The sequence below is a fragment of the Bidens hawaiensis genome, unplaced genomic scaffold (assembly GCF_021521415.1).
Source record: "Bidens hawaiensis isolate Kalapana, Puna unplaced genomic scaffold, B.hawaiensis_p1.1 tig00063317_1, whole genome shotgun sequence".
Classification (NCBI taxonomy): domain Eukaryota; kingdom Viridiplantae; phylum Streptophyta; class Magnoliopsida; order Asterales; family Asteraceae; genus Bidens; species Bidens hawaiensis.
In genome coordinates this window covers 50,104-64,423 of record NW_027501319.1, presented here as the reverse complement: position 1 = coordinate 64,423, position 14,320 = coordinate 50,104, and the positions used below count along the sequence as shown (strand labels likewise).

Genomic DNA, 14,320 nt, shown 5'->3' with positions numbered 1-14,320 from the left:
TCTCGAACCCAATTCGAATAACCTGAATTCGCATTATATAAATTTTTATACAATATATATTTTTATTTATGAAGTTGGGCTTCTGATGATGCAGTTCCAATTTCCAAATGAAGACGAGACCGACTTTTGTCAATTTTAAACCATACGCTACTTGTGATGATGCAAAAAGTTCCCACAACACCAGTCCTTGAACGTCATGACCCACAACCTCCTGGTCAACAACCAGTAGCCTTCTTCAGAGAGGTTTGCATCTCAATACTTTTCTTAGAGATTTTTTTTGTGTGGTTGTTGCTTACTACGTGTATTATATCGTGCTAGGTTCTTGCATGATGTGATCATCCTATCATATTGGATAGGAGTGAAACACTGGGTTTGTTTAGGTATATCAAATAGGTTTTTATCTTATTGTATATTTCATGAGACTTTGATTTTCATATATTTTTTTGTTACTTTTTATGCTAAAATTGCAAAATGCGTTCCAAATAAAGTCATGTGAAAGAAGTTCTTACAGATGTAAGAGTAATATCTGAAATTTGGAGGTTTATCTTTGTGTAAATCAGTTTTTTAAATGCTTTCTTTATTAATCCAGACTCCTCATTTTTCTCTTATATTCAAGTGACTCGTAGCTCTTATATTCAAGTGACTCATAGCTAACTATTAAGAAAGCCTACATCTTTAAATGCTTTTCAATTTTTCTTGTCGAATTTGTTACCAAATTAATGTAGTCATCGTGACATTCCTAAGTTAATATTCATGTCCACCGAACAGGTCAACTACTAGTTAATTATGACAGTTCTGGTTATTCCCCAAATTCATTATAAACCCTAATCGAATTGATCTCAATTGAGGATTATATACCCTCTGTCGATTAAGATTGACAGAGGGGTTTTATTAGACGCTTAAATCCGAACCCAACCCATATATTAATTACCTAATATGATGAAGGATTGAAGGAGAACCAAAAGCTAGGGTTTCGGCTTGAAAATGGATTCAAACGAGGTCAAGAACTGCTATTGGCTGCAATTATCTTTAGGGTTTTGTTTCGTGCTAGCGAGATGATGGTGTGGAGCAATTTAATTGAGTTTTGGACTTGTATTTATAGGCTAACGAGATCGATTTCAGCCCGCGTTCATTGTTAACGAAAACAATCCGTAATTGATTCATTCCAGCTGTTAATTACGCGTTTAACTATAATAGGAAGGAGCGTGTATGATAATAATCATTCTAATTAATCCAAAATCCGTGATTTATGGGTCAAACGAAATCAAAAACGGAAAGGGGGAGGGGGCTGCTGTCGGTGACGGGAAAGGAAAAGTGAAGGAGAGGGTTTGAATAATATTTGCAAACTAGTCCCTTGGGTATTGCTTGGTGATCACAAGTTGCTAAAATACACATATTTTACATTAAACGAATAGGTTACGAGCCACGTGTAATTACGATAAAGATAAAACCGAAAACATAGTTAATAATCAATGTTTTTATTAAATAGAAAGATCCGATTACAAACGGGTCATAAAACGAGTACAAATACTAGTTTGAATTTGACGAATGTCACAACCGCCACCCGCCGCCGCCGCATCACCACCGCCAACCACCAATTCCTACCTTCGGCAGCCACTTCTCCACCGCCAACCACCAATTCCCCTGTAAAATGCTAAGCCCAAAACATAATAAACCTGACCTGACTGAGTTATGAGTTAGGATTCGTTACCCACTATATTCGATTGCGTGACACCTTTTAACCATTTTTATTACTATTGTTATTATGGTGTTTGTTTCAGGTAGGATATCTTTTTAAGTTTTTTGGTTGGCGGTTGGCGGTGGTGATGCGGTGAGGTGGTGTTAGAAGGTGGGGAACTCTTGGTTGGCGGTGGTGAGGCGGCGGCGGCGGGTGGCGGTAAGGTGGTGTTAGACGGTGATGAGGCTGTGGGGTGCCGGAGAAGATGAAGATGAAGAAGAAGATGATGGTGAAGATGAAGATGAAGAACATGAAGAAGATGAAAATAATAATAATTTGAACGGACCAGACAAGAAACATAAAAAAGCCGTCTGGATAGACTGTTTTTTAAAAAGTGAGTTAACTTTAAAATATGGTTGGAACAAACGAGATTTTTAAAAATCTCGTCTGGTGTGTCAGATCCTTTACACATGTCACATTTTGATTGGATTAAAAATCCAGTTGTTTATTTTCCCAAAACGTCTGGTCAGTAAATATTTATGGGTTAGTTTGAGAATGTGAACCCATTTAGAATCATTTCTGTCTCTCTTGTTTTGAATCATTTTGGGAATTATCCCTTAAATAAAACATTAAAACTCTAAAAAAAATACACCGTCTCTCCTCTTTCCGGCCATCATCCCCTAAACAATATGATTTATGCCCTAATTCCCTAAATTCCTTAATTCACTCAAAAACCCAATAATAATAACCTTCATATTCAATCACAGTAACTCTGGCATCACCAATGGAATCAAACTCACTCCTTCATCATCCATGGATATCAAAGGCAAGTCATTCTTTATTTACACACTCTTAATCTTCAACGGTTTCATATATATTTCCACCACTGATTCGATGTTACCTCCGATCCAACACAGCTTCTAAACCTACTGAATCAACACATTTCTTAATTAGGTAGTCAATAACCTAACCGGATTAGTAAGCTCAATTACTATTATTGGGTTTTAAAGTGAATTTTGGTAATCTCATTTTTTCCGGTGATAGATATGACAAATACGGTGCAGCGACGATAGAGATGACGGAGGTGTGGTGACGATGGTGGATGTAAGTAGTTGGCGCGGCGAGCAAAAGTTGGAAGCGGTGGTGGTTGGGTGCGTTTTCCGGCGAGCCGAAGGTGGGTGTGCAGTGATTGCTTGCGAACAAAGAAAAAAACTCTTGATTTGAGGATTTAGGTTTTGGATAGAAAACACTTGATTTGGGGATTTATGTTTTTATGGATATAAAAGGGGTATGTGATTAAAAGAAAAAATAAATAAAGAAAATAACGAAATTACCAAAGTACTCTTGACTTAACGGACAAAAATAAACGGGGTTAGAGAAAGTACTAACATTGCAAGTTTTAGAAAACTGAAGTAGTCATTTGCAAAAAAATCAAAAATGGTACTAAAGTTGCGTAATTGAACAAACCACAGGTATAAAAATGGCACTTAACTTTTATAAATAGGAATGCTTTCATACACAAAAAAAAAGGAAGTAACATGTGTTTAACTCTTACTATCTCCTCTCTATCTTGTGTGCACACACGGTTGTATGCACCACGAGATCACCATAAATGCGGTGAAGACACTATTTTAGACTAGAGTTATCTCTCTCTTTAATATCACTGTACACCTTACCCTGCATCTTAGCTATAACATCATCTTGGCTCTACTATATTAAAGAAGGATTTGAAGTGGCTGGATCAAATCTAAGAAGATGAAAGCTAACACTACCACAAACACCAAAACGGACTAAGACCCTTCAACCGAAACCCGAGGCCATAACTCCATAATAAAATGCTATCTTGTGAAATATGTGATATGGGTGGAGTATTTAACAATAAAGAAGATTGATATACTTACGATTAGGCGGACCCTTATAATACTTAAAATACATGTACATTTAACAACTGAAATTGTATGATTCCTGATGTAAAATTCATGCATTTTTTGCAATTTTTGTATATTAATATTTTTTTTGCTGGTTAAATGTTACACCCGAAGAGATTAGGGGATTGAACCCTTGACTTCATACTCTACACCCTAACCACTATAAGCACGGCTTCATTACCCCATCCCCCTTGTGTCTTTTCGTCTGAAAAAATTTTCCGTATGCATATTAAGTCCGCTACTACCCCCCCCCCCCCCGTGCGGCTTGTTTATGGTCCCGGCTTCACCACTACTAACCATCTTACTGGCTATACGTTACACTCCAAGTATGTATATTATAATCGGATTGTCATTATAAATTGATATAAATTATTACCCAAAACGAAGTGCACGTAATCTGCTGATAAACTGTTTAAAGAAACCGCGGATTACATTCTTCTTCTACGCACACAAGTCTCCATCTTACAGAAATTAGTCGATTCTTACGGTTCACCTTCACTTGTACAGCACTAATTATTAATTAATTACTTACTATATATAAGATTTTTATATTTATTTTTTTTAATATGGATCAGAGAAGAAATCAAAGAGAGGCTTTTTTTATTTATTTTATCTATTTATTTATTTTGTTTTAATTTGGTGTTGACTTTAGATTTTGAATGCATGTTAGGCTTCTAGTGGTTTAGATTTTTTTTTATTTCGAATTATTTATATCTATTCGTCTTAATTTATTTTATACTTTTATTATTTTATATGTTGGTTATATGTTAATATGTGAATTCATTTGGGATTTGTATGGTTGGTTAATTGATTGATTAATTTAATTATTTTTAAATTCGATGATAGAGTCGATAAGAAATGATGTGAATTTGGTTGTGATGTGAATCTATGTAATTTGGGGGGCCGATGGGTTAAATGTTTCTTTTTTAAACCTATGCAATGAGGGTCTTTGAACTCGTTTGTCGTCTGCCTGACGCTTAGGTGGCATGAGATATTAAAATAACCCGTCCTGTGTTTTGTTTCGGAGGTAGAATTTCTGCAGTTATCTTTCATGGAGAAGATAAAAAGAAATTGAATGACATGACAGAGAATTTGTGATGGTTTTTTGCGATGTCCGAAGATGGTGATAAGTGATAAATGATAACCGTCTAATTGGACAAATTCTCTTAAGATAGCTGAGGTGTAACTTGGATATCCAAGTTATTTCCATGTTATGTGAATTATGTGTCATTAATCCAATAAAAGCTATAGGTTTTACATATACGTGAACAATAATAGCGGTTTTGGACTCACTTATAACAAAACGTGGCTTGAGAAATATCATCATCATCGTACTCAGTATATCCCACCAATAGCAAAGCTATGGTAGGGTCTGAGGAGGGTAAGATGTAGGCAGCTTTACCTCTACCCCATGGTAGGCTGGCTTGAGAAATATATCACATTTTATTCAAGTCATATTTTGATTTTTTATTAGCCATTTTCTTATGTCTAGTAAGTTTATAGCTAAAGCAGTTAATATAGAATGTCAATGTTGATAATTTAATTTAAAAATAGTGTGAAATGGACAAATGGAAAAATTTTGATATCGTTCTTCTTCACTTTAAAGTATATGAATGCTCCTAGAAAGTGGAAACTAATAGCACAATCATAGATTTGGATGATCTAAATCTCACATGAATTGACCATTCTTCACTCTTTACCTTATTTTTTTTAAAAGAAACAATAGTTATACTTCACCCCTTACCTCTTTTACATATTTGTGTAGTTCTAGTACTTTATTTTTATAAAAGCTTACGGAACCCTAGTAAACATTTATTCCAAAAAAATTCCAAAAAAGAATATAAGAATACCAACAAAAGCCCAAAGTGAAAATTAAATTTTGTTTTCTTAAAGTAAGAGTAACTAAATTGGGCCCAAAAAACTGAAAATGTGTAGTCCGGCCCATAACCAATACACTTTCTTTTTCATTTTTTAGAAAATTAGATTTAAATAATCTTAGCTAATAATTATTGACAAGTAACAAACTTAATTAACAAAATGCATTTTGACGGTCCTCTCTTTAACATATTTCCTATTAGGAATCTGCAATTTACAGAATCTTAACGATGGCAGTCACTAGACGCCAGAAAAACCATTTATAGAAACCTATGTATAATGATAAATCTGTGATTATTATTTTAGTTTATTTAGAGTTAGGATGACGTGAATGCTCGTGTACCACAAAAACCGTTTATCGCTCCACCTTAGACTAGGTTATGAAAGCACATAGAAACCAACGTAGCACTTGAGCTTATGTATTCTAGAAGATTTCTTTTCAAACTCGTATCATTTATGGGAGATAGATGGTTCCTTATAATAATCAAACATAAAAAGAACAAACAAATAACAATGATTCAGGTGTAACAACAATAGTTTAGAATTTGACATTGTAAAAATTTATATTTAAGAAATAAAGTAATGGATTTAATATAAATACAAGTAAAAGAATAAGGAAACTCATCAGGCAACACTCACACGTAGGATTGTAAAGTTTACATACTCGTTTGCGTTTGTGACTTGTTCGTATCTAAGTTTAATTTCTTAACGAAGAACACAAACAAGATTTTATGTCAGTTAGTCTTCACGAATCATTCGTGAACACGTTTAATGCTAAAGGAACAAACATGAACGATGCTTCATTCGGTTTAGTATTAATCCGCACCCGCATTACAAATAGAAAAACGGGCGACCCGTACATGACCCATCGACCCGCTTTACTTCATTTCCACCAGAACAAATCCCCAACGTCCTGAAACCCTACCACCGTCGTTCGCCCAAATCAACCACCGTAACGCCGTCGCAACACAACCTCCGTCACTGTGTTATTGTGGTCCGAGTTCCAGATCCGTTTCAACTGCGTGTAAAAGGTAAAATTCAAAATTTATTTATGATACATACAGCTTTGATTCATTCGCAAGATCTGATATCGAATCTACCTCATATACAATCTTTGAATCCACGATGCCTTTCATCTAATTTTCCTCGCTTAATTCCGCCCAGGGGTGACCCGACCCAGATCAGTCATGGATATCACCGATATTATGACCGATATTTTACCAAGGGACCGATAACCAACATATCACCGATATCAACTGCATAGAGCTGAAATGAGATTAAATTGACAAATTCTGTAGTGTTTATAATATTTTAGATTCTCAGTAGTGATCTTCATGTCAAACTATCATGAATTGTTTGATTCATATTTCATAGTTAGGTTTTTGAATTTGCAGCAGTTTGTAAGTCTTAGGTTGATTCTATGGATCAAGATGCTGCACGCACCGCAAAGGAATCACTTGAGTTAGTTTTTCAGATGTCGAATATTCTTGAGACCGGGTTAGACCGCCACACTCTTTCTGTGCTCATTGCACTCTGTGACCTCGGTTTCAACCCGGAGGCACTTGCTGCAGTGGTCAAGGAGTTCCGCAGGGACCCGCCATTGACGTCCTCTACACCGTCAAGTAAATGATGTATATGTTAAGTCTTGTATTGTTTCAGGATTCCAGTTTGATGTGTTTTGGTTTCATGTTAATTTCGTTAACGTTATGAAACATTTAAATGGAATTTATGCTATGGAAAGGACTGCAGTTTCTATGTTTGTATTACACAGTCACATTTATACGTATACACACACAAACACCTAGAGATACATACGCACGCGCAAGTTACAACGTTGTTTTATGCGAGGTCTAGTGACAACGTTGTCAATGAGTGTTTAGATTTGCATGTGATGAATTGTAGAGCTGACATAATGTGTCGTGTTGTGTTGATCGGGCCGTGCTGCGCATTTTTAAACATCTATAACAAGTGTTCAAACGCTTTAATTAGAGAGATTGAGAAAGTTAGATCATGTGTGAATAGATGTGAACCGAAGAAAAAAATAAATCAAAACATATTAAAAAGACTTTATATATAAAGAGAAGAAAAAAAGCAGGTGATAAATGATAATGTGATATTGTGATATTATCTTTAGTTGACTTTTTACCTGGGTTGGGTTTTGTTTATAGATGAACTGGATTGTGGCTGGCTAGTGGCTACACATGTGAATTTCATTAATCATTAAACACTTGAAAAACACAGCATCTAGCAAGTAGCTAGATACAAAGTTACGAAAAAACAAACTTGTAATGGGCCGTATTTGTATCGGGTTTTGTTCTGTTCTCTTAGTGGAAGTTTTTTAATATAATTCTTGTCGTTAAAAAAAAGGATGGTTCGTAGATTGAAACGCACCATTGACTTCATTTCAAAGTCATCAATTTCTACTTGTTCTTTACCCACATGTAACTGCATTGCTCACATATAGTGAAATTCATGTTTACTTGTAATGCGAATGGTTTGGTTCCAACATTCATGTTTATCTTATATTTGATGATGGATTTTGTTCATACCGTGCCACACACACACTGTTTGAATGATTGATACGCAGGAGATAAACACACAATATATATCAATTATTCAAATAAGCGTAAATCATTTTCACTTTGGCCAGGCCACCATCAAGATGAAGAAACTCTAAAGTATCTGTCGTGTGGAAAAAAGAAAAACCGAACAAGATTGCCAAATTTATAAGTTTCTTTTAAAATTTTTGCATAAATGTGTTGGAATGTTAATATAAAAAGACAATTTTGCCCTTTTGGTACGACTTGTGCATTAGACTAGCTTTAACGTATGATATACTTTTGGCATAGTCGATGATGTGTGACCTCTAACTATAAGAGAGATAAAGCACCAAGTAATACTGTGATGTCCAAAATTAAAACATTTTAATATTGTTAATGCAATTGAGTATAATTACTAAGTTGTGTTTGAGTTGGCATGTTCAATCCATTTTCTACCGGTATGTTTGGTTAAGTAAATGAGTTGTTTTGAATTAGAATATGTGAATTTCTCGTATTCAATCCCGCCAACCAACCAGACTTGATTTTTGGATTGTACTGAAAATCTGAACTTATTATAGCTTCTTGTTTTCTTTAGAACTGAAATTTTAAATTATACAAAACTGAAGGGATGAGAAATCACAGATGGGGATGTAGCTCAAATGGTAGAGCGCTCGCTTTGCATGCGAGAGGCACGGAGTTCGATCCCCCGCATCTCCAAATTAATTAATATTTTGTTTCTTTTATCTTGAAACCTTCATTATTCTTTGTTGAAAACTTTGAGTTTCTTCACAAATATTAATTCATTAGTTGCTTCTCTCAACTCTTAAAATAGGTTATGTCAATTATATATTTTTTCTATAAAATGATAATGATTACCAACATCGAATCTATAACAACGGTGACCGGAGCAAGTATAGAACATTTAGTTAAGAGCCGATTAATACATTTTTTTTCTTTAAAAATAAACATCCAAAGTGTCGGTAGCTTTTTATTTGATGACATAAAATACGACACAAAAATGAGTTTTGTTCAAGAACTAAAATCCATTAATTGCAAGTTTGCAACTCATCAACCAACTCTCAACTCCGTCTGATTTCTTTTATAGATAAATGTGTTACACGAGTCGTGTTCAGATGATATGATTACAAGTGTGGACAAGTTAGGGCTCTTGTCTTTGACACATTAAATCATTTATTAGGGTCGGGTTTCTTGTTCGTTTTTTTAAGTCAGGTTTCAAATTAATCCGAATACCCGATTAACAGTTATGCTTATTTTTTTGAATGAATTGTTTGATTCATGTGATGTGATCTTTTTTTCTTTGATTACAGAAATGTTGAAGTTAATTTTATTTTCTCTTTTGAGTTATAAAATGTGTTTAAAACTTGCAGGCCCCTAATCCTTTTCATGGTTCATCTCTGATCGGACATGCATGTATTAGGCTTTTCTAAAACCAATGTGACATTTTTTCACAAGGATGAATGGTGTTGGATTATTTAGCTTAATTTTCTTTTCGTCTTCTATAAACTTTACATTTTTACATGGCACCATTATAACTACATTGTACTATTCACAACCCAATCATTAAAAATAAAACATATTGCAGCCAGATATCTATTATATCCCAACTAACCCGACCCTGTTAAACTGAAGGCCGAAACCCGACTAACCTGAACTTGGCAAACCCGAAGAGATTGACCCAATTAACACCCCCTGCATAAACGTGTCATACTGATTGGCCAACCAACTCAGTTAACATAGCAAACCCTGTATTTAAAAATAAAAATGAAAATATCATATCATGGTGAATTTTTTAGCATTAAAATTGAGAATTAAATATACCTCATAAATTATAAAAACAAGAATGGGGATGTAGATCAAATGGTAGAGCGCTCGCTTTGCTTGCGAGAGGCACGGGGTTCGATCCCCCGCATCTTCAATTATATTTTCTGTTTTGATATTTTTTATCAAAACATTTTTTTTTCCAGTTTCTACACAATAATATTAAATGCAATTTTATATGAACGTAATTATTAATTATCTCCATAGCAGAAGGCAGAAGCAATTTTATATGAACGTTAAAATAATTACAACAGAAGTCATTTTTTTGTAATAAAGTTATATTGCACTTAATTAAAGTTTATTTTCACATTATTTGAGTAGTTTAATGTTATACATACAAATAAATATATAAGAACTACATTCTCAACCAGAGCTGGTAATCTGACCCTTTATCAAAAAATTTTTGCCAACTCCCATCCAAATCAATTTCCTTTGAAGGATTCCAATCAAACTGACCAAGCTTCATCACCAATGTATCTCCTATCCCCGCCACATACCCGTCATTATTCGCATGGTAAATCTTCACTGGACTTCTGCAGTGAATCCCAGCCCGTTTTCTAGCCTCTATTAGTTCCGTTATCACCTCACGAAGCCTAAAATCATAAAAATGGTCATAAAATACCACAGGCTACAAAATAGAATGAAAAAAACAAATAAGCACTTTGGAAAAACGAAAGAAAAAGATGGGCCACTCGTATTCAAAAACACAAAATTACCGTCCCGGGATGGGTTAAGATGTATGCATATCCTTGCATAAGCTTATCTCGTGGGAATGGCCAATGACCCTGTAACAAAATTATTAATTTACATTTTAAGCTATCATATGATTAAAAGATAACCATTGACCCAAACATGAAGATTAAGAGTGGACCTGTGTTGACCCGGTATCATGATTTTCCACGAACGTGACAGCATGTGAAGGCCACCATCCCATTACCCCAGTTGGTTTTCCATTTGGATCTATTAATCTCCAGTATTGATTATGCAATGCAGCATGAAGTATTCCCTGCAGAGTACAATAACTATTACAATTGTGCTATTTTCCATAGGATTTATGTGTAAACAAATGTATTACCTTTGTTGTGACATCAAATGCAGATGAAGTACCACCAGTGGCGTTGATCCAGTTAATCACACGTTGACGATGTGCATCTGAGAACATATAATCAAGCCATTTATTAAGGGTGATTTAATGACGAATAAATATGAAGTCAACTCACTAATCAAACATTCTTAGCATTAAGTTCTATTTTTTTACCTTGGTTGTAGCATAGATTACCACCTTCGTAAGCCAGACTATCCCAATATTCTCCAATGGCAAATGCAGGATTTGAAGATTCAGTGTATTCTTTCACATATCCACCTGAGAATCCCCTGTCACTCAAAATTATTCATTTTTAATAAGATTACTGAAAAAAGTGTGTATTAATAATACTAATAATACTTATATAATGATAATAGAAAAACTGATTGGAAACATTCACCTCACAAAGTCAAGGCGCCAGCCATCATAACCAATATTGCTCTTGAGCCAGTTCAGCCACTCTTTTACATCATTTCTTACAAAATCCTGAGAATGATCAATGTTTGGTGCTGCATGAAATATGTCACCTGCAATTCATAGCACGGACAAATAAAGTGATTCAGATAGAAATGCATATATAGGTGAATCATAAGTGCTGTAGATAATTATATATATACCACTTGAAGGATTTCCACGACCCTGGAAATTTGGATCATCACAAACTATTGCCTCAGGTCCCCATGCAAGCTTCCCACCAAATATGTTCCACACTCCATTTTCACTCTGGGATCAATATAAAGAACCGAAATTATACAATGAGATGTTATGTCTAAACAAAATAACTGAAAATAACCAATACGCAGTTTGTAGTTCACCTGTTTATGAGCACACCGATGATTTAGTACAACATCACCCAATACCTGTGAAACATGAAACAAATATATCAATCTCCAAAAAAGATAAAGAAACGGTTGTTGAACTTATGATTTTAATAAGTCAACCCAAAATAATCGACGGGTATATAGAAAAAAGAGTTTTTTCTTGCTACAATTTTTTTATCATCTATACGAGCTTTTTTTTTTGTTTCAGAATTATACCAAAAGATGGTGGTTGTGCATCTCCGCTATGCAATGCTTCAGCTCATCCTGAGTGCCATATGCGGAGTTCAAGTTGTAGAGATCAGAAGGCATATACCCTGGAGTCATTAATCATTTTAATTCAATTCATTTGGGCAAAAGAAGAATGAAAAAAAGGAAAAAAAAAAGAGGATAATTAAGTAATGAAGACCTTGTGGAGCAACAGATTCAGTTGGTGGAGGTAACCACACTGCTGTTATCCCACATTTAGATAAATCTGAAGCTTTTGGAGCCATATCCTGGTACCACTTTTTTCTACAGCTTTCCCAATTAAAACCTTGAAACTTCATAATATAAAGATTTATAAGAGACACATTTAAAGAAATAAAAATTGTAGTAAGTCTAAACCAGGTTACTAACCACAATCTCACGTCCTGTGCCAGTTCCTGGCTCTGCGTGACATAAAGAATAACTGAAATTATACATAATAGACAAGAAATAACGGTTTAGTAAAGCTAAATGATGAAATAAAAAAGCACCTAATTTCACTTCTTCTGGAGTCTCCTGCCATTGACTTGTCTTCCGCTGCAGAGCACGTTCTAAAGCCTTACGTTTCTTTTGAATTACTTCTTTCTCAATTACACGATTAGTTAATGTGTCGCCATCTTTTGGTTTTGCTTGTGCTATTGACCATACTTCAGCAAGATTAGGCAATTCCAAAGACTTGAAGTTTGATGTGTTGACTTCAGAAAAGTTAATCTTTCTAGGAGGGAACTTAGGATGAACAGAACCTATCCTTCGAGCCATCCAATCAGGTATTTCTCTACATGGGCCGTCATTAATCAGTTTTGATTTCTGAGAATTATCATCAACTACCAGGGCTAATCTTCCACCATTGACAGTTGTTTCATCTTCATCCACAGATTGTGCAAGTTCCGTGATTGTCATTTTCTTGTTTTGTGTTAGTATTGACAAAAGTTCTTGTTGCTTAAGCTTAGATGTAGCCAACTCCTCAAGTAGTTGATGTTTTTCCTTTTCTAAGGCTTCTTGTCTGGATATTGCCTCATAAAGTGCTTGTTTAGCTGTGATTAGGTCATCTTCATCGAGCTCTAGTGTTGTATTATCTATAGAAGCCTCACCAGAATCACCCTGTGAAAAGATGAACACACAATAATCTTGAATTTCAATTGTGCACATTGGCTTTCTGTCTGCATTAAGTTGACAGGATCATTGAAATTGATATATATTTCAAATATTATTTTCTGTAACTGATGCCAATCTAATGCATTGTACCACGAATTTCACAGCAGTAACGAAGTATTTTCATATAATGATATTAACATACCGCACTACAGCACACTGCAGCCCTTGAATTGCACAGGTATTCTCTTTTGTGTAAGATCTTTCTGCAACATCCACATGTAGGATTCTAACTGAGGTAAAAACTAAAAATGTAAACAGAATAACACTGTAATTTAAAATCATAAACCTTTTACTATTGGAGTGCTTTCTACAGGTCATGGAATATCTCTTGTCATGAACATACAAATTAGACCTGCGACTGCTTGAGGAGATAAAAGGGTGGCGTGGAAGGGTCCTGAAGGCAACATCTGTTACTGAGATTGTAGCCATTTATCCCTGTCAAGAGAATAAATTATTACATCAAAGCTTAGAATTACAACAATCAAATATATAAGAGTCTAAAGCAGAATCAAACTTCAAACCCAAGGCCATCACATGAAACCGTCACTGTTAAACGGTATCCAGAGATATAGGCAGATCACTAGACACTAATTAAGCATTAACTTATTAAACAATTAACCAACATTAAGTTCTTCCCAATCAGAAAACCTCATGATTAGATTGTTGGAAATCAGCTCCAAGAACACGAACACGGAATTTGATCTCAACCAAGATCGACTCTTTTATGTGTATTATAAATCTTGACACACTAACAATGACACCTAAGGCCCTAACTCATCTATTTATACTAAATTAACCATAGTAATCCAACTTAAATAAAAGACTAGATACTTGCCAAACATACAAAAACTAAACTTGCCACTTTAACACCTTCTACTCTCTTTTAACTCGTTTCAAGATTAACTTAATAACTTTCAACACAGATCACATTACCAATTCTAGCAACGTAATTAATTATCAACAAGCTATCCTATTAAGCTAGGTTAATTGGTATAAATCCCCACCAAAAGCAAAAAAAGAGCGGTTAGGTTTCGACGTGGAATTCATAATAGTATCCGAATTGGTAAAGAAATCCATATGACTTAAAGATCACGCATGAGTTCTTCGTAAGGATTACAGAAACCTGTCAGTGTGATGAACGACGGATGTAAAGGTAA

The 14,320-nt window shown here is 34.8% G+C and overlaps 2 protein-coding genes and 1 non-coding gene across 7 annotated transcripts; 2 read left to right on the top strand and 1 right to left on the bottom strand.

Moving 5' to 3' along the window:
* Window positions 1–6,294: 6,294 nt before the first annotated feature.
* Window positions 6,295–7,215, top strand: LOC143603891 (mitotic-spindle organizing protein 1A-like). 4 transcript variants are annotated; one of them, XM_077080556.1, is made up of 2 exons: window positions 6,295–6,505; window positions 6,887–7,215. In XM_077080556.1, exon 2 carries the CDS (start codon window positions 6,902–6,904, stop codon window positions 7,109–7,111), a length of 210 nt encoding a protein of 69 aa, XP_076936671.1. In that variant the 5' UTR covers window positions 6,295–6,505; window positions 6,887–6,901; the 3' UTR covers window positions 7,112–7,215. The 4 variants fall into 4 exon arrangements, with proteins under 4 accessions (XP_076936671.1, XP_076936670.1, XP_076936669.1 ...); XM_077080555.1 differs by having other exon boundaries at window positions 6,295–6,512; XM_077080554.1 differs by having other exon boundaries at window positions 6,295–6,512; window positions 6,879–7,215.
* Window positions 7,216–8,665: 1,450 nt separating this feature from the next.
* On the top strand, window positions 8,666–8,738 carry TRNAA-UGC (transfer RNA alanine (anticodon UGC)). Its single transcript has one exon. It is a non-coding gene; the product is annotated as a tRNA-Ala (tRNA).
* A 1,397-nt stretch (window positions 8,739–10,135) lies between these two features.
* Window positions 10,136–13,905, bottom strand: LOC143603895 (putative alpha-amylase 2). Of its 2 annotated transcripts, XM_077080561.1 has the most exons (14): window positions 13,450–13,903; window positions 13,306–13,366; window positions 12,500–13,109; window positions 12,381–12,412; window positions 12,172–12,304; window positions 11,982–12,079; window positions 11,760–11,804; window positions 11,562–11,667; window positions 11,345–11,471; window positions 11,119–11,234; window positions 10,936–11,012; window positions 10,732–10,866; window positions 10,577–10,645; window positions 10,136–10,488 (listed from the first exon to the last, which is right to left on the bottom strand). In XM_077080561.1, the coding sequence occupies exons 1-14, from the start codon at window positions 13,590–13,592 to the stop codon at window positions 10,216–10,218; spliced, it is 2,025 nt and encodes a 674-aa protein (XP_076936676.1). In that variant the 5' UTR covers window positions 13,593–13,903; the 3' UTR covers window positions 10,136–10,215. The 2 variants fall into 2 exon arrangements, with proteins under 2 accessions (XP_076936676.1, XP_076936675.1); XM_077080560.1 differs by having other exon boundaries at window positions 12,381–13,109; window positions 13,450–13,905.
* Between the last annotated feature and the right edge of the window lie 415 nt (window positions 13,906–14,320).